The sequence below is a fragment of the Lentinula edodes genome (assembly GCF_021015755.1).
Source record: "Lentinula edodes strain Le(Bin) 0899 ss11 chromosome Unknown C8R40scaffold_5, whole genome shotgun sequence".
Taxonomy (NCBI): Eukaryota; Fungi; Basidiomycota; class Agaricomycetes; order Agaricales; family Omphalotaceae; genus Lentinula; species Lentinula edodes.
Window position 1 is genome coordinate 463,941 of NW_025764311.1, and position 27,420 is coordinate 491,360.

At 47.0% G+C, this 27,420-nt stretch overlaps 9 protein-coding genes across 9 annotated transcripts; 3 read left to right on the forward strand and 6 right to left on the reverse strand.

The window, feature by feature from the left end:
* Window positions 1-194: 194 nt before the first annotated feature.
* On the reverse strand, window positions 195-897 carry C8R40DRAFT_689263 (uncharacterized protein). The gene is made up of 6 exons (XM_046235878.1): window positions 830-897; window positions 733-775; window positions 668-676; window positions 561-601; window positions 444-490; window positions 195-383 (listed from the first exon to the last, which is right to left on the reverse strand). Exons 2-6 carry the CDS (start codon window positions 769-771, stop codon window positions 277-279), a joined length of 243 nt encoding a protein of 80 aa, XP_046090031.1. The 5' UTR covers window positions 772-775; window positions 830-897; the 3' UTR covers window positions 195-276.
* A 270-nt stretch (window positions 898-1,167) lies between these two features.
* C8R40DRAFT_1037460 (uncharacterized protein) lies at window positions 1,168-1,732 on the reverse strand (the record flags this gene model as incomplete). The annotated part of the gene is made up of 4 exons (XM_046223668.1): window positions 1,168-1,218; window positions 1,290-1,387; window positions 1,410-1,561; window positions 1,626-1,732. Coding segments are annotated over 4 exons (408 nt in total), but the record flags the coding sequence as incomplete, so codon positions are not given.
* Window positions 1,733-7,473: 5,741 nt separating this feature from the next.
* C8R40DRAFT_689629 (uncharacterized protein) lies at window positions 7,474-8,965 on the reverse strand. The gene is made up of 2 exons (XM_046235880.1): window positions 8,785-8,965; window positions 7,474-8,726 (listed from the first exon to the last, which is right to left on the reverse strand). Exons 1-2 carry the CDS (start codon window positions 8,806-8,808, stop codon window positions 7,806-7,808), a joined length of 945 nt encoding a protein of 314 aa, XP_046090033.1. The 5' UTR covers window positions 8,809-8,965; the 3' UTR covers window positions 7,474-7,805.
* Window positions 8,906-12,343, forward strand: C8R40DRAFT_1088052 (actin interacting protein 3-domain-containing protein). The gene is made up of 4 exons (XM_046227391.1): window positions 8,906-9,193; window positions 9,247-9,425; window positions 9,482-10,845; window positions 10,902-12,343. The coding sequence occupies exons 1-4, from the start codon at window positions 9,125-9,127 to the stop codon at window positions 12,146-12,148; spliced, it is 2,859 nt and encodes a 952-aa protein (XP_046090034.1). The 5' UTR covers window positions 8,906-9,124; the 3' UTR covers window positions 12,149-12,343.
* Window positions 12,344-14,038: 1,695 nt separating this feature from the next.
* C8R40DRAFT_1088058 (FAD binding domain-containing protein) lies at window positions 14,039-16,991 on the forward strand. The gene is made up of 16 exons (XM_046227392.1): window positions 14,039-14,138; window positions 14,210-14,426; window positions 14,483-14,546; window positions 14,607-14,660; window positions 14,722-14,757; window positions 14,811-14,864; window positions 14,923-15,066; window positions 15,125-15,209; window positions 15,265-15,533; window positions 15,587-15,659; window positions 15,717-15,799; window positions 15,854-15,899; window positions 15,961-16,016; window positions 16,076-16,203; window positions 16,259-16,672; window positions 16,725-16,991. The coding sequence occupies exons 2-16, from the start codon at window positions 14,299-14,301 to the stop codon at window positions 16,909-16,911; spliced, it is 1,821 nt and encodes a 606-aa protein (XP_046090035.1). The 5' UTR covers window positions 14,039-14,138; window positions 14,210-14,298; the 3' UTR covers window positions 16,912-16,991.
* C8R40DRAFT_689561 (Afadin and alpha-actinin-binding-domain-containing protein) lies at window positions 16,843-19,990 on the reverse strand. Its single transcript, XM_046235879.1, has 6 exons — window positions 19,705-19,990; window positions 19,506-19,651; window positions 19,014-19,449; window positions 18,730-18,958; window positions 18,479-18,672; window positions 16,843-18,425 (listed from the first exon to the last, which is right to left on the reverse strand). The coding sequence occupies exons 1-6, from the start codon at window positions 19,957-19,959 to the stop codon at window positions 16,992-16,994; spliced, it is 2,694 nt and encodes an 897-aa protein (XP_046090036.1). The 5' UTR covers window positions 19,960-19,990; the 3' UTR covers window positions 16,843-16,991.
* Window positions 19,991-20,664: 674 nt separating this feature from the next.
* On the reverse strand, window positions 20,665-22,351 carry C8R40DRAFT_1036962 (family 27 glycoside hydrolase; the record flags this gene model as incomplete). Its single annotated transcript, XM_046223629.1, has 5 exons — window positions 20,665-21,089; window positions 21,146-21,630; window positions 21,683-21,872; window positions 21,928-22,101; window positions 22,168-22,351. The coding sequence occupies 5 exons, from the start codon at window positions 22,349-22,351 to the stop codon at window positions 20,665-20,667; spliced, it is 1,458 nt and encodes a 485-aa protein (XP_046090037.1).
* A 151-nt stretch (window positions 22,352-22,502) lies between these two features.
* C8R40DRAFT_1088072 (pyridoxal phosphate-dependent transferase) lies at window positions 22,503-24,953 on the reverse strand. The gene is made up of 9 exons (XM_046227393.1): window positions 24,738-24,953; window positions 24,438-24,673; window positions 24,054-24,385; window positions 23,891-23,993; window positions 23,725-23,828; window positions 23,548-23,641; window positions 23,275-23,492; window positions 22,963-23,207; window positions 22,503-22,902 (listed from the first exon to the last, which is right to left on the reverse strand). The coding sequence occupies exons 2-9, from the start codon at window positions 24,601-24,603 to the stop codon at window positions 22,635-22,637; spliced, it is 1,530 nt and encodes a 509-aa protein (XP_046090038.1). The 5' UTR covers window positions 24,604-24,673; window positions 24,738-24,953; the 3' UTR covers window positions 22,503-22,634.
* A 290-nt stretch (window positions 24,954-25,243) lies between these two features.
* C8R40DRAFT_1246070 (glycosyl hydrolases family 16-domain-containing protein) lies at window positions 25,244-26,415 on the forward strand (the record flags this gene model as incomplete). The annotated part of the gene is made up of 4 exons (XM_046233631.1): window positions 25,244-25,666; window positions 25,758-25,843; window positions 25,911-26,159; window positions 26,231-26,415. The coding sequence occupies exons 1-4, from the start codon at window positions 25,251-25,253 to the stop codon at window positions 26,413-26,415; spliced, it is 936 nt and encodes a 311-aa protein (XP_046090039.1). The 5' UTR covers window positions 25,244-25,250.
* Window positions 26,416-27,420: the final 1,005 nt, after the last annotated feature.

The window sequence follows — 27,420 nt, forward strand, 5'->3', positions numbered from 1 at the left end:
GCCACTCCTTCTTCATAGTCGGTGGCTCTTGAATCCTTGCCTGGCAGGAAAGCGGGAAGCGGAAAACTTCAAGGAGCTTTTTCATCGACCCAACAGACTGTGATTTTGGCATGTACCCGTAACACACCTTTATTCCTAAGTTAACCGACCGCCGCTAGAGTTTTCCTTGGGCATTTGGTCAAAATAAGGTATATTCTGTGCAATTTGGGCTTCGAAGGTATTTAATTCTAATCATATTGTACAATCTACACTCCCTTGTGGTGGATCTGGTATAATTCAAACCACGTTTTCAGTCATTCCTAAATCTGCCCTCAGTAGAGCATCCACCTCAACCGGATCCCATCCAAAATGTGGCTCAATAACTGAGGACAATATGTCACCGGCTACCATAGAATTCACCGTGTCAACTGCAACACGCTCGAGATCCGAAAGATCGTGCTCGCATTTTCGAAGGTGGAGTATGAAGCGTGATGTTAAGAGGCCAGAAAGACTTTGATATAAGAGACGGGCAGTTAAACTGTAGGCGGCAAGAAGAAGAGGTCGGTAGCAGGGAAACTCACGGTAGTGTAAGAGCGTTCAAGAGGCGTTGATAAAACCCAGCCTATATGATGCAGCCGGTAAGCCTATGAGCGTCGGATCCATGGATGGTGCCGCGACCAAATCTTACCGGAGCGCGCTGTAACGAGTTTAGAGGTGATGTAGTACGTTATATCGATTGTCAAGTATACTTACAAAATTCAGGATAACAGAAGTTGTCGTGAAAACAGACATGAAGCTCAAGATCTTCATCAGCCTTGAACAACGGACTATTACCGTTAATAAGAAGTACCTGAAATAAAAAATTCCTGATGGTATGTATAACTGAGTAAGATTCTTAGACGGACTACATCGAAACTCAAACCTTGCTGAAATGTTAGGAGCCAGAATCCTTTTATTGATTCGTTATTGGAGGATCGACGACGGTCTTGAAATGTTTGAATACAACCGCACAGATATTAAGACCGCAGAGGAGAACTCGAACACCACCGTCAAGATAGATAGTAGGTCAGTCGCTAGAAGGAGAGAGCATCACGATCAGTGTCTAGAGCCACCATGGCCTCGAACCATACCTCTAAAGTGATAGATGCGGTGAGATCAGTAAGAATGCCATAATCAGCTTGCACCCGCTCACATCGGTATACTGGATGGACCTTCGCATTGCAAGCCAGGGACATGTGCCTAAGAATAACGTTGAATAACAGTTACACAACACACAAGAAAAGCTGATATTGATAGGAAAAGACGCTTACTATGTCCAATCCAACACATATGATTCCAACGCTTGCCAGGTAGACAAATACCATGCGTTTTCGTCCCCAGACGGCATATGCTCGAGCTGTGAATGAAACTGTACAAGCTCCCGCGTAAACGTGTGGAATGGAACTGAGGAAGGAGAATCACCGGACATATGATAGCAGCTCGGCCCAGAACACTCAACGCGCCGATGATTTTATACCAAGTGTTGCAGCTATGTGTGTAGTTGTTTAGAACAATCCAACAATGCGATGGGTGGATGCCCCAACTGCCAAATCATGATTAACGACACAGGTCATGAATATCTCGTGGGACTTGCCCTTTGATTCAACATTTGAGAGATCGCGAGAAGATACAAGACGTTGGCGAGGAGTGCATAGTGGCAGAGGATGTAAACGATGGTGGATATTCGAATCTTTGATCCCCAGATATATTTGACCTAAGTAAAAATCAAACCAAGTCAGCAAAGATCACTGGTGGATAAAGAACGACTTTGCCTCCATGGGGAACATCAAAACCCAGTCATACCAGATGAGGGCTACAACCCAGTTACTTGAATGATAGGGGAGACGTCCGAAACCTGGCGTACCGATACTAGCGTATTGCATCTCGAATTCCAGATAGCTGCCCAAAGCAACCGTTGCAACAGTAAATTCTGTTAGAGAAGAATCCGTACGCTCCGTCCTCATCCAGCCTTTCTGACTTATTTATCTACGCGCACCACTTATTTATCTATGCGTACTTTTCTTTCTACTCGTTGCTGCTTACATACTCTACGATCGAGTACTTATACAGACACTCCTATTTCGCAGCTTTCCCTCAGTTGTTCTCTACTACAACTGAGGGTAAGTCATACTCATATTTAAGTTGATTCTCCATACTGATCCTGTAGTAGAACTCGTTATCCTACAGGTACATTTATTGAATATATAAGTTGTTCTCTACTACAACTGAGGAACTCGTTATCCTACAGATTATGAGACTGGGCTCCCAACGAGCTAAATAGATAAAACCAGAGTCGTACTATGTCTTCATCAACCGGAAACCAAACAGCAACCCTTCCTACATTCCCGGAATCGTCTCAGCTGTCCGGACAGGATACTTGGAAGGCGTTCAAAGATAGGGTCGAGCTGAATGTTGAGTTTAGGGGCCTCAAAGGTTATCTCCATGGCACCATCCCTAAACCAAGTCCAGCAACCTATGTCTATACGTCCATCACTCCCTCATTCCCTAGCAGTCTACATCCATCCCCAGAAGAATGGAACCAGCGCGAGCGCTTGGTAGCCGCAATGATTTATCTCAATTGCACTGATCCCATCGGGGTCGGTATCGACCGAGACAACCTTGCGCATGTCACCTATGCATTCCTAATCAACAAATACGAGAGTCGTGATGAAGAGCTGATTCTTCTCGCCGACACTGCCCTCCGCGAACATAAGTATGACCCCATGACGACTACCATGGAAGACCACGAAAAGAAGATGAACAATCTTCTCAAGAGGCTCCGTAACTTGGGTGGTGCTGTGGATGACTTCCAGTATCGCCTCATTGTCATTAAATCCATGCCGAAAGAATGGAAGGAAAACGTATTGAACGTTCCTGGCCGCACAAGCTCTGAGGCCTTCACCTATCTTAAGCACCTCTACATCAACAAGGTGGAACCAGTTGACGATGAGGACCAACGCATCCAGAAGAAAGTAGCGGCGCTGGTTGCTCAGCACATCGCAGCACACCCTGTCATCGCGAGCGCTGTACAGCGTCGAAATCGACCAGTCTGCACCAACCCTTCCTGTCCTAGGAAGCTTGGTCACTCCATCGAGAACTGTTGGGCGAAAGGTGGAGGTGGAGAAGGTAATGCCCCAAAGAGCTGGAAGGACAAGTACGAAAATCGCACCGCCGCATCCAGCTCAACCACTACTGCCTCTAGCGCGGCGATCCTTACCGATCCAGATCCTGTTGACCTCTATATTCACACCAACCATGTCGATGTTTCCGCTAAGCCGGGTACGTCCATCCATCCGACCTTCACAACACTATCCCCTAATGACTCCAATAGACCCGAAAGAACTACCGTTCTAAATTGCGAGAGTCAGAAAAGGGAGAGTGTTAGTGCTAGCGATAATGTACCTATTTATTCCCTTGTATCGAATCCTATCGAGTGCACCGTTTGCAACGGTAATATGCCACTCTACTCTCCACCTGAACCAACCGAACCTGAGACGTTTCTCGATTCGGCGGCGTCAGAGCATTGCTGGGTAAAAAGGTCGGATTTCATCCATTACGAGACTGTCAGTGGACAAAGTGGAAACAGCGCGATAGCGGGTGATTCTGGCAAGTTCCAGATACCAGGGATTGGTGATGTGAATATCCCAACCCTAGTAGACGGCCTGGAGTGCAGTGTGAAACTCAAAGGAGTGAAACACACCCCGGAATTTGCACACAACCTAATCTCAGTATCAACACTCGATAGAGAGGGGTATAATGGTGAATGGGGGGAACGGAAACTCACTGTAAGGACTCCCTCTGGTAAAGTGGTCATGGTTGGGACACAAGTCGGAAACTCAAAAATGTACCGAGTTGACCGGAAAATCTATGCAAGCTCAGCCAGGTCCCACGAAAAACCAACCGATTTACATACTTGGCACCGTCGCTTCGGTCATGTCGGAGTCGCAAGAATCCTGAGAATGGCACATCGTAAGTTAGTGGATGGATTGCAAGTAACGTCGAAAGAGACACGAGGAATGTGCGAACCTTGTCTATATGGCAAAGCGACGAGACGCCCATTTGACGAGAAACTCACGCATGAGACCAAAGTACTCGAACGGGTGCATATTGACTTATGGGGACCTTCCAGAACTCAGAGTCGAGGCGGGGCTAACTATATGATGCTCTGCTCTGACGGCGCATCCTCCATCCGAGTCCCATATTTCATCTCCAACAAACGGGCAGAGACTACACTCAAGCACTTCCATGAGTTTCGCATTATGGCAGAGAACCAGACTGGGGAACGCCTTCGAACCATTCGGATAGATGGTGGGGGTGAATTTGACAACGATGTAATGCAATCCTACTGCAAAGAACACGGTATCATCATCGAGAAGATTCCCCCCTACTCTTCGGCAGCTAATGGTATGGCGGAACGCGCAAACAGGACGGTGATCGAGGGTACGAGAACTCTACTTGAAGATTCTGGATTATCACCGTCATTCTGGGCAGAAGCAGCAAGTACCTTCATATATGTCGACAGCTTCGTTCCTACTGCTCGTTCACCTGATGTTGTCCCTATGGAACGTTGGACCAAGAAACGCCAGGATGTATCCCATTTACGGCCTTTCGGATGTGAAGCCTGGGCAACATTACCAGAAACCAGAAAAGATGGCAAACTTGCGCGTCAGGCGATTAAAGGTCGTTTGCTTGGATATATGGGCCGCCGGGGCTACAGAATTTGGGTGCCAGAGTGGAAGACTATTATTGAGTCAAGAGATGTCAAATTCGAGGAAGGAATGGCTAAAAGAACTCGGTCTGATGACGAGATCTCTTTCGGTTCCAACGGTGATGCCGGGGACATTAAACCATCAAACGGTGATGCCGAGGTCATTAAATCCGGGGCGCCACTCAAATTAGATTTAGCGCCCTCACCATCAACTCCTCCCTCTCTCTCTCCGCCGTTATCTCCCCTTACACCTATACCTTCTGAACCGGACTCTCTTCCTCAATCTCCTCCTCCTGACTCCACACCCACTACTAAACCTCCAGCTCCCGCATCAACACGTATCTTACGCGAGCGAACTGGCGGCTCAATGAATGTAGATCAACTTGTCCGGAAGGAAATGGGATGGAATCAACCCGATACCGCCTTTGCGCTCGTCGCCCACGAACCATGGGCTTTCGCATCGACCCATGACGAGAGATGGACACCAAGGAACTTCAAAGAGGCAAAGCTCCGCTGGGATCTCTGGGGTCCACCAGCTCAAGCCGAATACGACGCCTTAATGGAGAAAGAGGTGTGGGAGCTGGTGCCACTACCTCGGGGGGCAAACCTCATGGATGCTATGTGGATATTCACGTCCAAGTGGGGAGCACAAGGCGAACTGTTGAAGAGAAAGGCGAGATATGTGGCGAAAGGATATACACAGGTTTATGGTATGGACTACGACGAGACATTCGGCGCCGTGGCGCGAATGGAATCCTTCCGAATCGTCCTAGCCATCATCGTGGTTCTCGGCCTCTCGCTTTTCCAAGTGGACTTCAAGTCTGCTTTCCTCAATAGCCCAATAAAGCACGATGTATACATGAAACAACCAGAGGGATTCATCAAACCTGGCACCGAACACCTCGTCTGCAAACTCAAGAAGTCGATATACGGCACGATGCAGGGAAGCCATGATTGGCAAGACACGCTAGCGGCGGGATATAAGGAAGACGGTTACACCTCGTCCCAAGCAGACCCGTGCGTGCGCTGGAGACGCCAGAACGGGAAGTATACCATTACGAGCACGTATGGAGATGATGTTCTAGGAGGTGCAGAAGGGGATATCGAGAAGAAGAACGCCGTGGAGGACCTTGGGAAGCGCTGGGAGAGTAGCGAGGTGAAATCCGAAATACTTCTGGGGATGAAAATCACGCAGGACAAGAAGACAGGAGCCATTACTTTATCACAGAAAGCCTACTTCACCCGCATGCTCGAACATTTCGGTCTCCAAAATGTCAAACACCGCCGGACTCCACTTCCTCCTGACAACAAACTCGAAGCCGCTCCGAATCCCCTACCAGACGATGAACGAATTTTCATGCACGACAAGCCTTACCGACCGGTTGTTGGATCTATGATGTGGGGTCAAGTTTGTACCAGACCAGATATCTCCTTTGCGGCTAATAAACTCGCCCGCTATCAACTCAATCCCGGGCGTCAGCATTGGGAGGCAGTAGAATGGCTAGCAGGATATATTCTAGAAACCCTTGACTATACGATCACTTACAGGAAGCCGCCGCCCGATTCCGAGCTAACCAAGGGAGAAGGCCTGAAACCCTGCGGGTACCTCGACGCCGACCACGCGGGATGTATAGACACTCGGAGGTCAACATCTGGAAATGTATTCTTCATGGCTGGGGCACCGGTCACATGGAGTTCGAAACGACAGCCAACAGTAGCACTATCGACGACCGAAGCCGAATACATCTCAGGGGCAAGGGCCAGTCAACAGGCAAGTTGGTTAATGTCATTCCTTGCAGAAGTGGACCTGAAACAGGATGGTCCACTAACGCTTCACTGCGATAACTTCGCGGCGGTTAGCCTCACACAAAACTCCAAGAAGAATATGTTGGTCAAACACATTGAAATGCGCTATCACTTTATTCGGGAAAAAGTAACAAATGGCGAAATCACAATGAAGCCGATTAGAACTGGGGAAAATGTAGCAGACATCTTTACGAAGGCCTTGAACGGTACAATCCACTCGAAGTGGGTCAAATTCTTAGGTCTGGATCGCACGGATTAGGGGGTGTGTTAGAGAAGAATCCGTACGCTCCGTCCTCATCCAGCCTTTCTGACTTATTTATCTACGCGCACCACTTATTTATCTATGCGTACTTTTCTTTCTACTCGTTGCTGCTTACATACTCTACGATCGAGTACTTATACAGACACTCCTATTTCGCAGCTTTCCCTCAGTTGTTCTCTACTACAACTGAGGGTAAGTCATACTCATATTTAAGTTGATTCTCCATACTGATCCTGTAGTAGAACTCGTTATCCTACAGGTACATTTATTGAATATATAAGTTGTTCTCTACTACAACTGAGGAACTCGTTATCCTACAAATTCTCACTGCAAAAAGTAGAGTTTTAGAAGCACGTACTTGGTCCCCGCCATGTTCATGCTCAAAACACTCAAGGGAGGGGGAATTGCATTCCTATCACCAGTATTTAAGTCGAGATCAAACGCGGCGACAAGTGCCACAACTGACCTGATTTATAGGTAGAGAACAGTCGAATATATGTAGTATGTGTCAACGCGTCACTCGGCTTGAAATATATCAGAGAAGGTGATTTTCATGTATCAGAGCTAACCGCTGGCTAGCATTCCTTTGTATCATTCATCGATCATAGACTGAGAAAGTTCCTTGACGGTCTGGAGCCCTCAGTTGCCCTCAGTTGATTGCAGGCAGCGTGCGACAATTCAGTTTTCCCAGTTCCTGCTAATATGTATCAGCTAATGCTTCCCAAGTTCTCCGTATCCCAATAATCCACTCCAGGGCTAGATCGAAGGAGAAGCTCCCTCATTGCGTATGCTTGGAGCAACCTTCAAGAAACGACGATATTTGAATCTCCAGAATTTCTATATACGGTGGACAACACGGACACTCTTTAAAATGGGTCCCGAAACATGAACATTATTTAAATAAAATTGCTTTAAACAACGACACAAAATGACTCCCAAGGCATCGTCTATCCCGAATCTTCGCTCAAAGGAGTAGATTGGAAGCGCATGTTATGACTAGATATACTCAGGTCATTGCACCATGGGGCGAAGAGTATCTTCAAACCAATTCAACCTCTTCAAGCTCTGTTCCATGTCAGCATTGTCAATGACATCGTAACTTGGCCAGAAAATGAACATGACTAGACCGATTTGCATAGCAGAAAGAAGGGCCTCAAGAACATCCTTCCGACCCTTAAGGTGCAAAGGAAGATTATCCACAAGACCGGTCCAGAAACCTCGAGTCATTGGTAGTGTATCATCTGTCTCGTAGTCAATTCGATTGCGATTGACTGTAGCAAGAAAGCGAATGCACCAGGCATTGGAACCAAGCGGAAGAAGAGAGGCAGCTTCCCAGTCAATAAGTGCAGCGATACCATTCGACTCATCGTCAAGAATGATGTTCATTGAGTTGACGTCTTCGTGAATAACAGCAAGCGGGAGAACATGCGTAGAAGGGGCCTGGTTTGCCAGGTCCTCGATTCGTGCCCGAAGCTGTGGATGGGTTCCATCTACGAAGGAATGGTCGAGTATATAACGAAGCCTCGGTATGACATACGAGTCAATCATGGCAGAGCTGTCCTCATTGATTGCGCATCGAGCAAGCATACCGCCAAGCTGAGTAGCGATCGAGACGCGCTCAGCTCCAGAGAGCTCTTTGTCTTTTTTGCACCAAACTTTTCCATGTACGAACGGTGCAATAAATGCAAAATGAGCTTTGAGTGGAGAGGCCCGATGGACGAAAGGAACGACATCTCCAAGTTTGGACCGTGCAAGTGCTACTTTTGTCGTGTCTATCTCGTTATCGCGTAACTGAACGACCCATTCCGACTCGTCCTCGAGTTTGATGATAACCGTTTTCGAAAACATCCCTTGAAATTCAGTCATCCTTGTCGAGACCGCCTTGCTCCGATGATATTTCTCGGCGATAGCTGTTGCCTCTGCTAGTGTCTGCTTTAAGCTCAGTTTGGATATCAGCGTTGGCATCGTGAAGTAGTTGAGCAAAACCTACATAACAAAACGTGACTTTTTTCATTCGCTTTCCGCGCGCGCCCACAATCGAAAACAAACAACGGCATCGCTAGGCCTGGAATATTCCATTTGAGTATCGAGCGTGTTGAACCATTGAACGTTGAACGTTTGAACCTTCAGAAGATTTGAGTGCAAGTAAATTTTGGAAATTCAGCTTCGGCACGTCATGCCGCGACAAAAAATTCCCACACCCTCACAACGTTATACTTCTCGAATCTCTCTTGTTTATAAACTCTGGATCTGAGCTTTCATGGCCGACTGATCTATGCTCCTCCTTATCCCTTGTATCTTCACCATCCATTTCCTACAACATTGAAATAATGTCCAATTCTTCACAAAGCAACGGCCGTCAATCTTCATCATCTTCGCGCAGTACCCGGAGCGGAAATGTAAGCTATCTAGCATTGAGGTATGCGGATTATTGATATCGGTTGAACTATAGCCTGCAGTGGAATCAGCTGTTACTCGTCTTTTGGTGTCAATAAAGCAGCTTCTCGAGGCGCTCACACAATGGAGTACCCTGAGCGTCGATGAGTCTCAAGTGAGCGACGTGTATGTCCGTCTAGGGAACGATTTCAATGCTGCCGTGGCCGCTTTCGGTGCGTTCAGCATTGATATGAGGTGCACATGCATTCTATCTATATGCCTGGGAGCTACAAATCTGATTATTTACCTAGTGAATTGATGTCAGTACCAGACGAATTGCGCAATGTACTGGAGCAGTGTTTGGCTGAAGACGCCACTCCAGAAAACCTCGAGGTCTACCTTCCGAATGTACGACTAATCATCACCGGCTTACTGCAAGGTTTGCGTAACAAACAGTCCCTCTATCGGCATCTCGTTTCCGACCACAAACACCGTTCTGACCAGTCTGGCGGTGATAGAGTACAGAGTCGCTCTACACGTTCATCCAAATCTCATCGGAAACAACCTTCCAAGGGACCTGCTGAAAATGAGCGGGATAGCATCTCTCGTCGCAGTGCTGCAAGTTCTTCAAGTCGGAGGCGGGACACCTCTTCGAGTCAAGCTGCTGACTCTGAAGCATCCTTTGTTGGAGGTTTTTCTCCCATGATTTCTGAAGCTCCTTCAATTCCAGACCCCAACGATCTGCCTAATCCGTATGATAGTCGACAGCTCTCTTCCTCCGATTATCCTACTACTCGGTCCCCACCTCCACAAACTGTATCGCCTCCGCCCCCTGCATCCACTGTACCTGCCAACGTAAAGCGATATTCATTGGTGGATAAACCCATACCATCACCCCCCAGTGTCGTAGTTGTTGAACCAGCTAGTCCGGATCCTGAACGGAATGGCATTCAGCAACCTCAGCCTCAAACCAATGGATTTCCTCCTCCACCTCCTCCACCGCCAGATTCACCTCCACTGGATGCCTCACAGGTACCTGCCATGGCCAGCTCACTTGCCGCATTACAAAAGAGTGATGCCCTGGAGCGAAGAGCTTCTAAACGGTTTTCCACATATAACATAACAAAAATGACTGGTGCTGTTGGTCGAGACCGCTCATTGCGGAACCAATCCAACAGGCGCTCACTGGCAGTTTCCTCCGCCTTGACTCCGGGCGAATTGGCTGTGTTGACTGAAGTAGACGATGAGGAGGAGTCTTCGCCAGTTGCTTCGCTAAAGAGGGAAGGAAGTTTCAGGTCGCGCGCAGCTACTCCCGAAACCCGAATTAGTACTCCGCCGGTACCTCCACTACCTTCAACGCCTTCGAGGACACCGGAAGCATCACCTTCTCCTGGGTCTACTTCTGCTCATCGAAGTGATTCAAACATAAAACGAGGTTCTGATTCCAAAATGACTGTATTTCTCCAGCTCGGAAGGGAGGTCAAAAAGGCTTCGCTGGAACCAGGCATTTCATCCTCATCTCTAAGGATGCTGTTCGTGGACAAGTTTTCCTATAACCCCGGACAAGAAAATTTCCCCGCTATATACATCCGCGATCCTTCAAGCGGTGTTCAATATGAATTAGAAGATACCGATGAAGTGAAAGAGAAGTGTCTACTGTCTCTGAACATCGAACGTGTGTCTCTTCTACCATCACTTGGTACATCCTTTGCTCATTGCTTTCTATCACAGCACTGGATCAAATTAAACAACATATCGATGTCCAGATTTCCAATCTCTCTCAGGACATCAAGGAGCTGAGATCTGCGGTAGCAAGCAACCAACGACATTCCCAAATCCCCAATATCGTCTCTTCACCTATAGCAGAGAGCACACCCGCTCCAAGCCGACCTACCGATAGGCAATTCCAGACGGTTGCTCGACGGTTGTCCCGGTTCGTTAGCAGCGCCAATGAAATTTCAGCTTCCTCGGCCAGACCCGCTTCCCCCAATCCTATCTTGCCGCAAATGACCGGTTCCACTCTCCAAGCTCAAATGACAGGAGGTTCAATTATTTCAGAATACTCCACTCGTGTCGTTAGCGACCTCAAGACCCAGTTTGATGAAGTCCAGAATCTACGACGAGATCTGGGCATCATGCGTCAGCTATATATAGAGTTCATGAAACAGACAAAGGAATCATTAGGGACTTTGCGTACACAGACTCAATCTGTCAAACAGCTTGCTACTGCCAACGTCGGCGGTTCCAGGGCCTTCATCGACTCTGGCAAGCAGAAACTCGACGTGCGCACGCAGAACGTTCTTACGGAAGTCGAACGGCTACAGGACACGGTGGAAGCTTTGAAAGACGACGTTCTGAAACGACATATTACACCTAAAGCGCTTCAGCTCAAAGCCGTGAAGAAAGACATGGACACTGTCGCCGTAGAATTGGAGAGTTTAAAGGAGCATATCAAGACCGTAAAACCAATGTGGAAGAAGACTTGGGCGGAGGAGCTACAGAATATCGTTGAAGAGCAGCAATTCCTTACGCATCAGGAGGAGTTCCTTGGTGACCTCTTGGAGGATCACAAAGGAGTTTTAGAAATTTACGGTCATGTAGAACAGGTTATCAATTTGCGCAGTGCAGGCTCGGGACGACGACTCAACGGCCGTGGGTTCAAGCCGCCAGCACCAGAAGAAAGTACTCAAAGTCTGAGTAATGTCATGATGGAGATTAGGACCGCGTCTGTCGACCCGGAAAAACGGATGAAGGCTATTGAGGCGAGTCACAAGAACAGACAGAAAGAGCTGGCGAATCGAGGAGACGAGATGCTGGGGGAGCTGACAGATTTCGTAGCGGGGAAGAAATTGAAGATGACAGGGGGTGCGGAGGAAGCGGAGAGAGTTCGCCAGAAGAGGAATGATATGACTTTGAAGGCAATGTTCACAGGTAGTAGTGCAGCGGATATTTCGCCTATGGGTGGAGATGTGATCTAAGTCAGAACCAGTCGTCTGTGTGCATTCCATGAAATGTGTGTACTCATTAAATTTTCTTTCATTTTTCACTTTCACTTGCGGTCGGGATGCGGGTTTCTCTTATATCCTCTGCAACTGCGTATTCTATTGCATATCACTTGGTTTTTTTTCGTATGATAGTGCTGTTATTGTAAAAAGGCTGTTTAATGCATATGTATTCTAAAGAAAGGGCCTGTATCATATGCTGCATCTTTCACAGGTACTAATTCCTGTCTAGAATGAGTGTTTACAGTATTCTTCACAGAAATATTACTTACCGATTGCATAATTAATGACATAGAGCAATCCCGACTTCCTCCACATTTTCCGTATTTTCTATTTGAACACCGACTGTTGGGTCTTCATTGTCTACAGTGGCATGTAGATCGCCTTGTCGACGCCTCTGCAGGGATCTGGCCTTGGCCACGAAAAGGCACTCTGCGCACAAAAGATCGTTATTGAGATTTATATTTTACAAAGGCTCGGATTCGAAATTTTCCAGAACAAATATTGAAAAACGCACGAGCTAGCTTTCTCCCTTCGCGATAAATCCTGAATCCTCTCGCCAGGAATTTTCACGCGTACGGGCGTCAAGACAATATAGGATAGCTCCTTGAGCATGGTTGTGTTAACTGGTAGCTCGATATGGAACAGTGAAGGAGCTAAGGTGAACTGGGAGTTGCAGAAAGAGTTACAGACGTCCAAGCCTAAATCTTAAAAGCTAAAAGGACCTCTAGAAGCCCACCAGTTTATGTATTAGAAGAGAACAAATTAGAAGCTGTTGCGCACGATACCACGAGGCAAAGTTTCCGCAGAGAGCTTAACCGATTCCAACAAGTAAGTTAGACTGGTTACCGTCCCTCTATGAGGGACCGGACACGGCGGAAGGTTTTGCTACGCAAAATTTGACCACTCATCATTCCTCCTAGTAGACCAAGCCACGACCAGAATTTCATTGTCAAACATGTAGCAGATGATTTTGGTATTCGAAGAGGTGAACGCAACAAGAATCCTTCAATTCACAACTAGGAAAGGAAAGAAAAGTTTATTACACGGTTCGGTTCAAGAGTTGAACGATGAACGCCGGCTTCAGGGGGTGCGGCACTTGCACCATCATCGACATCACTGGGACCGTTGAACGAGCTCGCAACTGAACGTAGGTTAAGCAGATCTGGTTTCGCCATTCCATTGGTCGTCAACTTGATTCTCCTTCATCCAAGATATTCCGAATTTCAAAGTAGGTGTCGACACGAGAGACGTCAAACACTGCTGACGCTGAGAGCAAACGAGGGACGGCGTGTAATTCGAGACACGAGGACAGGGCGTTGAGTTTCCAGGTGCGAGAGGCCAGTGCAGGATCATAACAAGTCGTTTCATGAGGAATATAAAGTCAAATGAGTGATTTTTTTCCCGGATTCGCGGTTCCAGATCACGGTGTAATCGTGTATTGATTTCATGAGTAATAGGGGATCTGTAGGAGGAGCATGTACAAGAGACGGCCGAGGACGGAAGCCGTCATGGAAGTCGTAGACCAGCTGAGCGCGGGAAGTTTTTGCTAGGCTCATTTGTCCTGGTCCATAAAAACCATTTTCCAAGATACAGTGTGTATAAATTTTCACTGCAATGAACGCAGATTCCTTTTGAGTCAATGCGCTAATAGATTGTATGTGTTTTCGAAGAGCTGCTATGATCTTGTGTGGACTGCTTTTCCTGATAAGGAACCTCGGTATAATGTAGTGTTCCGCCACTGTAAAAGCTTGGTAAGTTTGACTAGAATGAACGGATAGAGTATAGTCCTGTATGGTCAACACTGACAACAAAGGTCGTGTCAAAATTCTGGCGATGAACGGTCTCCTTCCATATATAGGGTTAGCCTTCCCTAGACATCCCAGGGATTTCTGTCGCCAACAGAACATCCGAATAACCCTTACGAGATTCTATAGTGTCACTACAAGTAAATTGTAGGGCTCCTGTAAGTAGGTCAAAGTCTCTCTCTTATCCACGACCGCCGCTGATATCATTGCTCATTTCTGAACGGCCAAGACCGGATCTACCAATCCATTGAGTACGATTATTTATATAAATTATAACTTGAAAGAGGACTGAATCCCCTCCTTTTCTTCCAATCCATCATGCCCACTGCTGTAACTGCAAAAGAAAGCAAGGTTGACGTTCTAGTGATAGGTGCCGGGCCAGCTGGGCTAATGTCTGCCTTTGCCCTGGCTCGAGCCGGCATCAATGTCCAGATTGTTGATAAACGGTACGTTAAACGACTTCTCCTGAAGTTCGACGATAAGTTTATTTCCCTAATTAAAGTTCAAAGAAGGTTGCAGCTGGACAAGCTGACGGCATACAACCAAGAACCACTGAAGTTTTCAAGGTGCTTATTCATGGTACTTGTGTATTCGTTATCGATTCTGATCGATCCCGAAATGACAAGAGTTATGGGCTCTCTGATAGACTGTTGAAAGAAGGAACACAGTTACATGTGGCGGTAGGACACCAACGCATGTACACAACACGACGCGCTGACGTCGACAATTTATTATGTTTAGGCCTTCTACAATCCCTCAAAAAGTGGAGGCATCGAGGTAATGCGTTATCAATAGATTCTCTTGAGAGCTATGCTGACTATGCAGTCCAGTTAACGGATCGTGTCCCAGATGTTACTGCGACAGACACCAACTTCCCCTTTGAGGCACGTATGTTTTGACGCTTCCCATGTGTTGGTCTTGTTGAAAATCATTTTTATCCAGGTGACGTTGCATCAAGGTGCAATCGAAGACATCTTTCTCGACAATATGCGTGATATGGGTGTGGAAGTCAGCAGACCCGTCATTCCAACTTCTCTTGAGGTAACCGAAGCTCTGGTAGACGATTTCGATGCGTACCCGGTTCGCGTAAGTCCTTCGGCTACAAAATTCTTCAAAGTATGGTTTTGAGCTCGAATATTATTAGGTTGTATTGGAGAATGAAGACACCGAGACCGAAGACGAAAGGCGCACGGAAATAGTATATGCTAAATACGTCTTAGGTGCGGATGGTGAGTTCAATACCACGGCTCTTAATAGTTTGAATGGCTTTAGAGACCGAAACAGGTGCCCACTCATGGGTCAGAAAGTACATGGGTATTGCAATGCAAGGAGAGCAGACGGAATATGTTTGGGGAGTAGTTGACCTCGTTCCGGACACCGATTTTCCCGATGTACGCAACAAATGCGCCATACATTCTAACAATGGATCTTGCATGATCATCCCTCGAGAGGACGATAAAATTCGTCTTTATATTCAATTGGACGGAAAGGATGTCATGGATGCCAATGGGAGAGTAGACAAGAGCAAAGCTGGGCCAGAAATGATTTTAGATGTATGTATACTTTCTCAATTCCCATGAACAATCATCGAATATTTGTTTCGCAGGTCGCTCGCAAAACACTCCATCCCTTTACTATCAATACGCCAGAGTCTTATGACTGGTGGACGATATACGTCAGTAAGTTACAAAAACCTCTCCTCGTTCGGATGCTTCTGAGACGCACCGCGTTGTTAGTCGGACAACGAGTAGCTGAGCGCTATACAGTACATAACCGCGTTTTCATTGCTGGGGATGCCTGCCATACTCATTCGCCAAAGGTTTGCAGAGCCCTATAGATGGAAGGATCAATTGAGGGACTCACTAAAAGTCAGGCAGGTCAGGGCATGAATGCGAGCATGCAAGATTCGTATAACTTGGGTATGATTCGGTGTGCTGAATCGGAAGACACAACGCTGTATCTGACAAATTCTGCGTGCAGCTTGGAAATTGGCTCATGTATTAAAGGGAACTGCACATCCAACTCTTCTACAAACGGCAAGTAGATGGGATTTTCTCGAACATTGATTGTAAAAGTTAATACTTTCTATGTATAGTACGAACTTGAACGACGACGATACGCTCAAGACTTGATTGATTTTGACAAGAAGTTTTCCACACTCTTTTCTGGCAAGCCCTACTCTGAATTAAACCTGGATGGCGTGTCACACGTAGAATTCTTACAGTAAGTCGGATATAGACCTGGAGGGACTCGAATCGATACGTTGATATAATTTTAGGGCTTTCCAAACGTTTGGCGGATTTACAAGTGGGCTAGGTGTTCAATATCCAAATTCTATGATTATCGATTCGAAACATCAAAATCTAGCGCAAAACATATTCATCGGACGACGTCTCCCACCCCGGCCGCTGTTACGAGCAGCAGACTGCCGTCCTATTGATTTACACGACCTGCTAGTCTCTGATGCTCGCTTCAAGCTGTTAGTCTTTACAGGGGACACCCATGATCCAGCTCAAATGGCGAGAGTTCAAGAGTTTGCGAAGCAGTTCAGCGCTTCTGGATCATTTTTTGCCGAGTTTTCGTCACCGGATTCTATGAGCAAGGTGTTAGACATCGTTACAATAAGCAGCGAGAAGAAAGAAACGATCATGTACAATGCTCTACCTCGTATCCTTTGGTCGCATTGGTCCAAGTAAGCTGATTAGCTCAGACCATGAATACAGATTCTGACGCTATTTTTTCAGAGTTCTAGTGGATGATATTGACATGAGGGGTGTCACAGGGAGTGGAAAGGTGTACGAATCACTTGGGATCAACGCCGCTGGTGCAGTGATTGTAGTACGACCAGACGGATACGTCGCAGCTATCGCGCCATTAGATGGCGTTTCCCATATTACCTCCTACTTCACCACTTTTATGAAGGCGTGTTAAAAGACAGATGCAAATTACATATCATGAGCAATGGGTATCTAAGTACATAGTGAGAGAGGAATGATAAATGAGAAAATGTATCATGTTTTTCGTCTGCGCCCAATCGGAGGCGCTTCCGCGCTGTCGATAGGAACTCTTCTCGGTCCACTGACTCCCCGACCAAAGTCCACCTTCCTCAAATTCGCATCTGATACAATGCTCTTCATACTACTCCTTTCGGCGATCCCTTTGTCATTGTTAAGGTTTGACCCAGTGGATCCAGATGCATGACTCGAATTCTCTTTTTCGTAACCACCTATCCCGACAGAAGTTAATCGATCGCTCATTCGTGTTGTATTCTTCGTGACAGGTAGAGTCCCCATAGATCTAGCCTTTACTTTCATTCCGGGGCCTTTCTCAACCGTAGAGGAAGTACGAGGTTTGGATACCCCGAAAGTTGGCTTGGAAGAAGGTATTTTAGCTTTGTTAGTTATGGTTTTGGATGAATGAGATCGCCGAACAACGATGCTTTGTACTTTTTTCTCCCGTAGCAGAGACTCTGGCCTTGCATATACCGGACTCTCGGGAGGAGACTCTGATACACCTAACTGTTGTGCCAATGTCAACCCTCCTTCGTCGTCAGACGAGGCTCTTGACTGAGGTGTAGGTGGGAACAGCTCTGTTTTCAGTAAGCCATCTCCCGGAAAGTCGTTCTCCAGCTCGTCCGTCTCCATGAGGACCTCTAAGCCTCGGGAGCTGGAATTAGGGTCTAAAGCGACATTCGAAGGAGACCCTGGAGAGTTCCCTAACATAAGAATGCGGCTTAGTGGACTGGGTCTCACAGGTGAATACGCGTGGATCATATGCGTGGCAAGAGGCTTGGCAACCGGGTAAGGGAATGCTCGATGAGCTCCGGCCAAGGGTGTCTGTGGAACGGAATCGACTGGATCTGCTGGGGTTGCAGATGGTGGCACATGGGATTGTAATGAAGGTCGAGAGAGAAATCTGTTATTTTCACACGGTTCTTGTTCTTGCGATGTTTGGAATGTCGGCATAAGCAGCGGTAGAGTGGAAGCACCGGATAGTAGAAGAGCGGGTTTTGGAGGCGGCAAGGATGCACAAGGAGATGGTGGAGGTAGCACGAATGCGGTCGGGAGCAGGGATTCTGTGCTCGAGCTGGTGGACATCAAAGGAGGTATAGACGCGCCGATGGAAAGTGGGGGTGGTAGACGGGGGATGACCTCTGTTTCGAAAGCTGGTTCTGCATCCTTGCTGCCTTGAGATGGAGAAAGTGAAAATGAGGATGACGAGGATCGTCTCCTCGTAGAAACAACCCGTGTGGTTCTTCTGGTAGCTTTGCCGATGTTGATTTGGAACCTTTTGGACGGTGAATGAGGTTTTCGTGGGGAAGACCTTTGGTTGGATGCACTCATTTTCTCCGAACGTGAATCTGAATCATCTCGAGTGAGAGGAAGTTCTGCGAACATGTTTCGGACTTTCTCAGAAGGTTTCTCCTCTTTGGGACGCGTGCTAATCTTAAATGTGAAAATAGTCGGACTCCGGAGACGAAGGTGACAGGAGCACATACCTCAATACTAAGCCTTTCTTTCCCAATTCCAGGTTGAGTTGGTACTTGAGGAAGCTTCTTTTGCTCCTCTGCTTCGGAGACAGCTGAATGTTGGCGTTTGTTGTCCCGAGCAAGTATTGTCATGGTGCTTGAAGGTTGATCTGCCGCAGATCGATTTTCCGCAGCTTGTAGAGCTACTTGCTCTTTTGAATCATCTGGATATGGAACGAATCAGTCCAAAGGATCGAAATACTTGTTTTAAGGATAATCACGGAGTTCCTTCTTCAGCTGCTCAATGACTTGATGCAGCTGTTCAAGTTCAGACGGAGAAGGCATAGGCTGCGGTGCGGGGGAGACGGAAGGTGAAGTTGATATCGAAGATGTGGAAGAAGACAGCACTCCCAGAATGTCTCGGAGTCGCGCAAGCGAGGATGATAGCGTCATGGTGGTAAAGTCCGGAGGCGACAGAGGGAATAGATCGGGGAGTGTCATAGGTACAGGCTGCCAATGAGAGAAGTCAGGCCGGTATGGAGAACGAGGTGTCGCAAGAACGCACAATTTCTATCTCATAGGTGGGTTCTCGCAAACTTGGCGTCAATTCAAACGCGATATTTCTGATTTCGTTGACAGCCTTGAGGAGCATCTTCTTCAAACCGAGAATATCCTTGCCTAACTGCTCGCGTGCCTTCTCAGCCTCCTCTAACGCAATTTCCAGGTAGCTCTTTCCTCTCCCGACAATCGGAACTACTGGTTCAACGACAGTATTAACACTTCCGATAAAGCGCATTCCACTAGCGGTAGCGCCAAGTTTTGCCTGAGCGTCAGAGATCCTGTGCCACCTCTCCATAGCGCGTTCAATCTCCTTTTCCTTCTTCTTCGTTTCGGCTTGGTGGGTAGCTCGAATGGTCTGCAGGGCAGAGCGTGTCCGCTGCAATTCTGCGTTAGTATGTTTGTGTGCAGCTTCAGTCGCCTGCAACGTCTTTGTCGTAGTCCTATTCGGAAAATAGGCTGTCAAAGATACAATAAGATGAACGAGAATGGAACGCACGCAAGACGAGATTTCTGTAAATTCACTTCACTCTCGAAATTTGCCGCAGACTCCGTGGCTGTGCGGTGCATTGATACCATTCGTTCGTGGTCATAGTGAAGAGTTCGTAGTTCAGCTGACAAGTGCTCTGTCCTCGACATATCTTTCTAACAAAGCCTTCAAAGATTGCACGAGAAATCCAGATCAAATCAACACTCACCACCCTTTGAGCCAGCAAGTCCAGAAAACATTTCACAGCCCTGTCCATTTCTCCTTTAGACAGGCCATCGAGAGAGAGTCCCGAAGATGTGGTGAATCCGTGAGCTACCAGCTGAGAATTGACATATTGAAGACTCGACGTTGAAACGAAGGAGTCTTCACAGGATAGTGAAGGAGAGCCAATGTCAGGACTCTGAGAGTTCCAGTGAACAGTCTTGTGCATAGGCGTTGCCGTTGCCGTTGCCAGTGTGGTCATCGTCAAATTCGTTCTGCCTGTTACATAACGTCAGAAGCTCATGCGCCGCGCGCATTATCATGTGATCGAGATCAAGCGCCAATTCAGCGCTAGGGAGTATTTTAAAATTTCTTGATTTTCATTGACATTAGATTTCATTTCGTCAGCTTGCTGTATCTTGACCCGGGCTCGAATTGGACGGAATAATCCCGAAGGACTGTGCATGCCTACAATGATCATTGACGGACTTGAAGATACAGTATAACAAAGTTGTTCAAAGGATGAACAGCTTCATCATGGTATCACTTTACGCCTTCACCATCAACAAACACGACTATGCTGTGGCTACACCGGGGCCTGAATGGGATTTGTACCAAAGCTGAAAGTTCGTATATTTCTCTTCTACGCAATTTCTGCCACTTTTTACTCAAATGCGAAGCTATTTACAATAGTCTCAAAAGTAACCTGAGATGGTAGCACAAACCAAATCTGACAAGGGAATTGTAAGATCCTCTAGTTATCCTTAGTGACCGTGCTCAAATCCCGACTCATGATGTCCTGCAATGGACCACTAGCCCTGCCCATCGATCCAAATCGTATGGTGTGTATCCACGCTGCTTAGAGAAAGAACGGGTGTCGAAACACAGTGATATTACATTCTTGATTGATTTACAACAATTTTCCATATAGACTAGAACAATCCTCAACGACACCCGAATTGTGGATTCAAATGCTGTCTAATTCTCCACGGCTCCACCTACTTGATGGACTCACCGGTGTCATCACAACCAGCCAGCTCTCTCCTTCTGCCAGTCTTGCATTTAAACCCTGTGACTCTACCCTCCCATTCTCTTCTCTCCAGACATCCTGAACGCGATATGCACCGTTTCTGATACCCAGGTCACTCCATGACACTGACACGCTCTGTACACCAACCAGGCTGGTATCGAAGCCACCTTGACCTTGGTCCGGCCCGTAATTCGCAAGTAAGACCATGACTTGTCCTGTAGTATCAGGACCACCTATCCATGCCTGCAGTTGCTTTGCATAGGCGAAGCCAGTTCCAGGATTCCGAGGACGCATGGGATAGTTGGACGAAAAATCGGCGACAGAGAGAGCAAATGAGTTCGTTAAGATCTGAAGACCTATCGCTGTTCATAGCGTAAAGGGAAGGAGATCGAGATGAGAGCCGCACGAGGAAACTCACCGTCTAGTTTTGTCAAGTCATTTCCAAGCATAAGATTAGATGCAGCACCCATCCAGTGATTCATGATCGTGAACCGCTGAGCTTTACTCAGACCATCGTAATCCTCTCCAAGCGAATTCCCTATATACAGGTTATCCATATCCGGGAACAGGTTTAGCGTCTGATCCTTTCCTGTGTGCATCACAATGTATTGTCTGTAATTATCAATAGCTCTTTGAACCGTAGCCCAGGCAGCCAAAGTCAAATTTGAGCCGCGCTCATTGATGTCTTGGTCTGTACGGAAAGAATCAGCGTTCTTGGACCAGATATGAAAGTGCTTTTCATCCCGGGCTAATTTCCAGCTGATGTCTAGACGCATTGGTCGTGAGGCATTCTTGATGGCTTTGTGGTATGCAATGACATCGTCGCTGGTGTTGAGCGGAAGGTGTACACCGTTATCGGGCGATCCTGGTGTGATAAAGTCCAGTTTGATGAAATCTACGCCCCTAGTAAACATCAGCTCGGTAAGCGTGTGAATCATCATCGAATGGAGCTCACCATTCAGCGAATTGGTTGACGACTGAGTTATGCCATTGCTGAACGCTATCCATCGTGTGATTCCAATTACACCGAGCCAGTCCGTTGTCACCGGAACATACATCTCCAATCCGGACTTGCGTGTCGAGAATAGTCTTACGTCGATCGGCTCGAAAGCCGCCTGGCACAACGTAGATACCCAGATATAGACCTTGATGTCTATGGTCAAGATATCCTAACCCCATCCTTGAGTATCCGAAGCTTACCTTGAGCATGCAAGTGATCCGCAAGCTCTGTCATGTTAAACAGCTTCGTGTCGGGAACAATACGTCCGTGTTCATCTCCGTAATACGGGAGAGACCATCCACTATCGAGGGAGCAGTAGTTGAAGCCAAGACCTCCAAGCGTTGATGCTAGATGATCACACTGCTGAATGATACCTACGAAGACCGAATGCGCGCAGAACTTGAGTTTAAGTTTGAACTAGTGATCAAGAAGACTCTGACCTGTTTGGTTGAAAGCAAACTGTGGACTCAAAGCTGGATTAGCCTGAAGCCCGAACGAGTTCCAACCTCTAGCGGGGGCATCAAATCCATTAGCCGTAGTGCTGATCGTGAGCGAATGCAGGGGAGGGGGAATTCCTGGAGAGAAAGGGACTTGCACTGGGACAGCGGTTGGGAGGAAGGGCATTCTACAGCAGACAGCGGGAGGAAAGGAAAGGAACGCTTGTCTTGTTCCGACAGGTGGAGGGAAAGGAACAAAAGTAGCGACCTGTCAGCCATTGCAATGTTAACTCCGAAACGAGATGGGATTCAAGACAAGGCAAAGAACACGTGGACAACCTGAGCGTCAACTTTCTAAGTTTCTTTAAAGGCGGGATGTTCCCGCCAGTGGGACCGTCGCCATAAATATTGGCTTTTCAGACCTCAAGCACCGGGCTATGAACTTGATATGTATGTACATACATCATTATCTAATTCGTAGTCGAACTTCTTTCCCTCCTTACTTCTAGTACAGTTTTCCTCAATCGCTTCATTGCTTCCACCACTTGTTCATCTCCTAAAAGACTGAACGACGCCCGCACATAGGGCGTCTTAGAACCATTGGGTAAGAATACTGTACCGGGCAACGCGAGGACACCATTGGCGAATGCGTGCGTTTCGATGAGTGTTCGGGAGTCTTGTTCTTCAGAAGCCGGCAAGGATGGTTGGGCACTAGCAGGTTCAACGAGTAATTTGAACCTATCAGTGTAGAGAGGGATTGGAAAAAATCAGAAGGGGACAGCAAAGCAGAAGACTTGCCAGAAGAACATCCCTGCCTCTGGAGAAACCCACTCTGCTAATCGTCCTTCATCACTTTCACCTTCTTCCAAAGCACCACCGCCTAGCCATTTCTGCAACTCTCCCTCGAAAACATCCCGTTTTTTCTTGTAGAATTCCGATACATTTCTCGTGTGGAGGAAGAACTTATCGTAACCCCAGGAATCGAGCAGACGCAAAGTGATGAGCTGGGTAAGGGACGATACTTGTAGATTCGCGTTGGCTGTCTATGTGTTCAAGATGGATTAGACAAATAGATCAAAGATACAAGATCGAAAATTGTTCGGGACTAACCAACATATCCACTCTTCTCAGAATTGTCTCCGGGCCAGTAGCGAACCCGATTCTCAAACCGGCTGAGAGAATCTTCGAGAGCGAGTCGAACCTCAATACTCTTCCCACTTCGGCGCATGCCTCTCCTGCTTCCTCTCCGTAGGGTTCTGTTGCCTCAAGAGCAAAGTACGACGCTGGCCGGGCAGCTTTGCCGTAGTAAAGGTAGTAATAGGGGTCGTCTACTCGAAATTCGAATACTGTGAGTGGAAGATTGCGGAAAATGAATGAACGTACCTTCTAAAATGATGAGGTTGTATTGTCTGGCGAACTTAAGGACCTCTTTCCTACGCTCAAGCGAAGCAGTCATTCCAGTGGGGTTGCAGCCATACTGGTGAAGACTTGAATGAGCGATACAGGACTAGGAAAGGAATACAGAGGAATGACTCGGAGATCTCGAGTCACAATACGAACAGGGACAGTGTACAACAATTGTGGCCTCTTCTCGCTCTCAGGCCAGTTTTCTAGGATATCTTTCAAAGACGAAGAACGAATACCAAGTGCATCCGTGGGGACTTCTGCAGGTTCAAAGGAAGATAATGAGAAAATGATGAAAGCAAACGATGAAGTAGTTATAGACCGATCTGTTTGCAATCCAAGTTTTTGAATATCGGGATGACTCCCGCGTAGACAGGCGATTCAACGAGAATAGAATCGCCTGGGTTGATCATCGCCGCGGCAGACTATAAGGATGGATAGATCCCGTCAGCCACGGATCGCTAGTCAACCAAAGCGAGATCCACCTTGAAGATTAAATCTTGAGACCCGGTACCCATACTGACTCTCCACCCTTCCTGTCCCTCTCCAGATACATTTGCCCCGTGTTTTCTCCCGTGAGCGATCTCCTGCAAGCCCGTGATCCATTTCAGCAGATCCGGAATACCCGCTGTGTCACTGTATTGCAATCCTGGAGCCAATTGATCTTGAGGAATTGTGATAGTCGTTTCCGAAGCTTCGTTCGCAGGATCTTTAGCAGTAAAAGACAGAGATGTGAATGGGAAGGTGGATGGTTCTGGTTTTCCAGCCAGTAGAGAGATGACGCCAGGCTGTTTTTCGAGTGGAAAGAGACCACGAACTATCGGCGAACACGATCAGTTATTTTTTCATTGATTGAGATCAGAACGTACTAGGACTGAGTTTCAATTGTTTTCCCAGATTGGAGAAGAACTGGTCGTAGAATTCTGCTGGGAGAGCTTTGATTTTGAGGTTTCCATTCATCGTTGGTGTTCCAGAACTGACAGTGGGGTCAAGAATGATCGATATGCCATCGCTGTGCGTTGTCTGTGTGGCCATCGTTGCTGTTGAACCTAGTTATGGAGGAAGCTGAAGTCGAGGATGAGTCAAATTTCAAATCGCTTGAGGGTGAGAAATTGTGACTCGAATCCGTTGTCATATCCGGTGATACAATGTAATCGCTATGATTTAGGAAGACACGGTGTATAGTTTCTGATCTTCCATGTACTGAAATTAGGATGAGGAACTCGAAGACATGGTGGTGGTTGAAGATTGCTCATGTTTAGTGGGGCGCTTATGCCTAGTTATGCCTTGATATAGTAAATTTATGTCATAGTACCTGTATAAACGGCTACAGAGACGAGGGAGCTTTGCAGAGCTATCATTCAGACCAAATAGTTCTAAAGCAGTTTAATCTCTTCGATGCGTATCCGCATCATTAGCAGACATTAGCTCACGCCCCCGTCATTCTAGCAATCTGCCAGGACGATTCCAGGCAGAATCTCCGTGACTCGAACAGAGGCGCTGTTGGATAATGATTTTTGCATAGGTAAATGCATTGTGTGCGTTTGCAGAGAAACATCGTGCAGTGAAAGGATATGGTGGTTGAAATTGAAATCCATAACACCCCAAATATATACATTAGCCGCCGGTTGTTTGGCGCTTCCGCCTTGAACTAGATTTCTCACTCTTCACCATAGCCAGCCATGTCAATTTACGACCTCTATCCCCTCTTTCTCTCTTTTCTCTTCTTCGCTATTATTTCTCCTGGTTTCTGCTCGCCATATGCCCATCCCACTGAAACTTCGCTCGCGACAAATGCCTCAAGTACCTCAATCCCAAAACACCCTAGCTTCCTTCCACGCCAAAGACTCGAGAACAAATTATCTCCTCGCCATTGCCAGCCGTATTATACGACATTCTCTGATCCGTCCACGGTTGCCGAAAGAAATTCTGATCCCTCAAATGCACCCTTCGTCGCGCTTTCTCCTCCAGAAACATATGCTTTCACTTCAAACGGATTGGAGATGTATCTTCGGAAGCCAAAAGGCGAGGTTCACAGCAAGAATGGGATCAATGATAAGCTGGGCGAAGCTGCTACGATCAATTCCACATTTTGGATGTAAGCTCGCTACTTTTACATCTCGTTTGGCCGTGAACCAGAGCGCCCTCTTCATGTTTTCTCGACCAACTAACCAGTCTCATTTTGACAGGGACAGCGGGAAGGTTACATATGAAGTTTCCTGCGATTATGTGCCGGGAGTGGTCTGCGCCTTCATTTTGATCGACTCCCTCCAAGGTATGTCCTTTTCTCGCTTCGCTCCCTTCCCCGTTCAAACCAAGATCGTTCATTGCACTCACTTCAGCCTCCGACGGTGAAACACATCTTGACGAAATCGACGTTGAACTCGTCGGGTCAGGATCAGCTCGCTGGCAGACAAACATATTCAAGCCTTCCAAAGCTGACCCCGATCCCCATTACGGGCATTTTGATACCAAAGAACAATACACGCAAAATCCTTCTTACACATCGGTGCACAAATATTCAATATCATGGGACTCGGAGAAGATTGTGTGGGGCGTGGACGGGCAGGACGCGAGAACGTTGCGGAAAGGTCAGTTGCTTGCTATTACGCGTTTCCAGATTGCGAAAAGAGACTGACTGTTTCCTTTCTATTATGTCCAGAGGACACATATATCGATGGTGTTCCTCACTTTCCCGGCGAATCCGATCCGCTTCGTCTACAGCTTGGTATTTGGGACGGGAGTGGCGCGGAGGGCACATCAAGTTGGGCTGGTGGTCCGGTCAACTGGGATACTGCCCCTCAAAACATCATAGCAATTGTGCGCAGTGTGTCTGTCGAGTGTTGACGGATATTGTTATTTTTAGAATGCTTCAATTCGGGTTCGATTTGTACTGAAATAAATGAGAATGTAATATTACTCTGGATATATGCGTAGAAATGTTAACATTTGATGACTCACATACCATCTATGGAACATCGTTCTCTTGTTACAAACCACTATCTCACTATCGTGTTATCAGTCTCACCGCCGTGTTATCAATCCCACCATCGTGTACTATTACTATAGGACTACCAGTAGGATACATCGTATTGTACTTCCTTTCTCTCTCGCTATGTTAAGCTGTAACATGACATCGTCTACCTTGGACTTGTATATAAACCTGTAGTATTCGTCTTGTCGAATAAGTAGTCCTCTCTACTCCTTCATTGTCTGATCTGTGTGATCAACTACAGTGCTGTGTGCACTCTATCTCTTACTGCCATTGCTGCTGAATATAACGTGATTATATTCTAACAGGTTATGGGCCCCGCCCTAACCTAAATAAACAAGAAATACGGTGCATACATTGATTTATGTCATTAAGGACTAACCCTCCTCGCAAAGCCGATAACCGTCCAACCAAGCCAACTGCAGCTTGTGCTCATAAGGAGCATATCTTCGATAAAGACGACGTCAAGGATCGGTATCACGATCCCGACGGCAGCAAATACAGAGTTTGCAAAGATCAACCTTGTCCGAATAGATACGACAAAATAACAACTGGTTATATCCCCAGCTTTGCTAGACTTATCGACAAAGAACAAGAAGACCTTATACTTGGACGAGGAGCACCCCCAGAGCAGATCGCATCATCATCATCCCAGAAACCAGAGGGTACGCCAGAAGCAGCATCAGCCCCAGAACCAGAATATCCTGTATTCCCACCACCACCTAGCCCAGTACTAGACCGACCCTCATCACCAATATCTTCACTACCAAGATCTTCGCCACCTCCACCAGATCCGGAAGACCCAGATCCAGGAGCAGAAGTATCAGATCCAGAAAGTGACGACGACGACGACAATATGT

What these genes read in the sequence shown, in the direction of transcription:
- C8R40DRAFT_1088072 (XM_046227393.1), bottom strand. Translation starts at nt 24,603, where the DNA reads ATGGCCACACAGACAACGCACAGCGATGGCATATCGATCATTCTTGAC. An exon ending in ACAATTGAAACTCAGTCCTA is followed by an intron (nt 24,386 to 24,437) that starts GTACGTTCTGAT and finishes GTTCGCCGATAG; the next exon opens with TTCGTGGTCTCTTTCCACTC. An exon ending in GAGGCAGGGATGTTCTTCTG is followed by an intron (nt 22,903 to 22,962) that starts GCAAGTCTTCTG and finishes CTACACTGATAG; the next exon opens with GTTCAAATTACTCGTTGAAC.
- C8R40DRAFT_1088058 (XM_046227392.1), top strand. Translation starts at nt 14,299, where the DNA reads ATGCCCACTGCTGTAACTGCAAAAGAAAGCAAGGTTGACGTTCTAGTG. An exon ending in GAACCACTGAAGTTTTCAAG is followed by an intron (nt 14,547 to 14,606) that starts GTGCTTATTCAT and finishes CGAAATGACAAG; the next exon opens with AGTTATGGGCTCTCTGATAG. An exon ending in GGCCAGAAATGATTTTAGAT is followed by an intron (nt 15,534 to 15,586) that starts GTATGTATACTT and finishes TTTGTTTCGCAG; the next exon opens with GTCGCTCGCAAAACACTCCA.
- C8R40DRAFT_689629 (XM_046235880.1), bottom strand. Translation starts at nt 8,808, where the DNA reads ATGAAAAAAGTCACGTTTTGTTAT. An exon ending in AAAAAGTCACGTTTTGTTAT is followed by an intron (nt 8,727 to 8,784) that starts GTAGGTTTTGCT and finishes CTGAGCTTAAAG; the next exon opens with CAGACACTAGCAGAGGCAAC.
- C8R40DRAFT_689561 (XM_046235879.1), bottom strand. Translation starts at nt 19,959, where the DNA reads ATGACCACACTGGCAACGGCAACGGCAACGCCTATGCACAAGACTGTT. An exon ending in TTACAGAAATCTCGTCTTGC is followed by an intron (nt 19,450 to 19,505) that starts GTGCGTTCCATT and finishes TTTTCCGAATAG; the next exon opens with GACTACGACAAAGACGTTGC. An exon ending in AAGAAAGGCTTAGTATTGAG is followed by an intron (nt 18,426 to 18,478) that starts GTATGTGCTCCT and finishes TTCACATTTAAG; the next exon opens with ATTAGCACGCGTCCCAAAGA.
- C8R40DRAFT_1088052 (XM_046227391.1), top strand. Translation starts at nt 9,125, where the DNA reads ATGTCCAATTCTTCACAAAGCAACGGCCGTCAATCTTCATCATCTTCG. An exon ending in GCAGTACCCGGAGCGGAAAT is followed by an intron (nt 9,194 to 9,246) that starts GTAAGCTATCTA and finishes GTTGAACTATAG; the next exon opens with CCTGCAGTGGAATCAGCTGT. An exon ending in ACTGTCTCTGAACATCGAAC is followed by an intron (nt 10,846 to 10,901) that starts GTGTGTCTCTTC and finishes TTTCTATCACAG; the next exon opens with CACTGGATCAAATTAAACAA.
- C8R40DRAFT_689263 (XM_046235878.1), bottom strand. Translation starts at nt 771, where the DNA reads ATGTCTGTTTTCACGACAACTTCTGTTATCCTGAATTTT. An exon ending in TTGAACGCTCTTACACTACC is followed by an intron (nt 491 to 560) that starts GTGAGTTTCCCT and finishes CTTATATCAAAG; the next exon opens with TCTTTCTGGCCTCTTAACAT. An exon ending in CATACTCCACCTTCGAAAAT is followed by an intron (nt 384 to 443) that starts GCGAGCACGATC and finishes ATTCTATGGTAG; the next exon opens with CCGGTGACATATTGTCCTCA.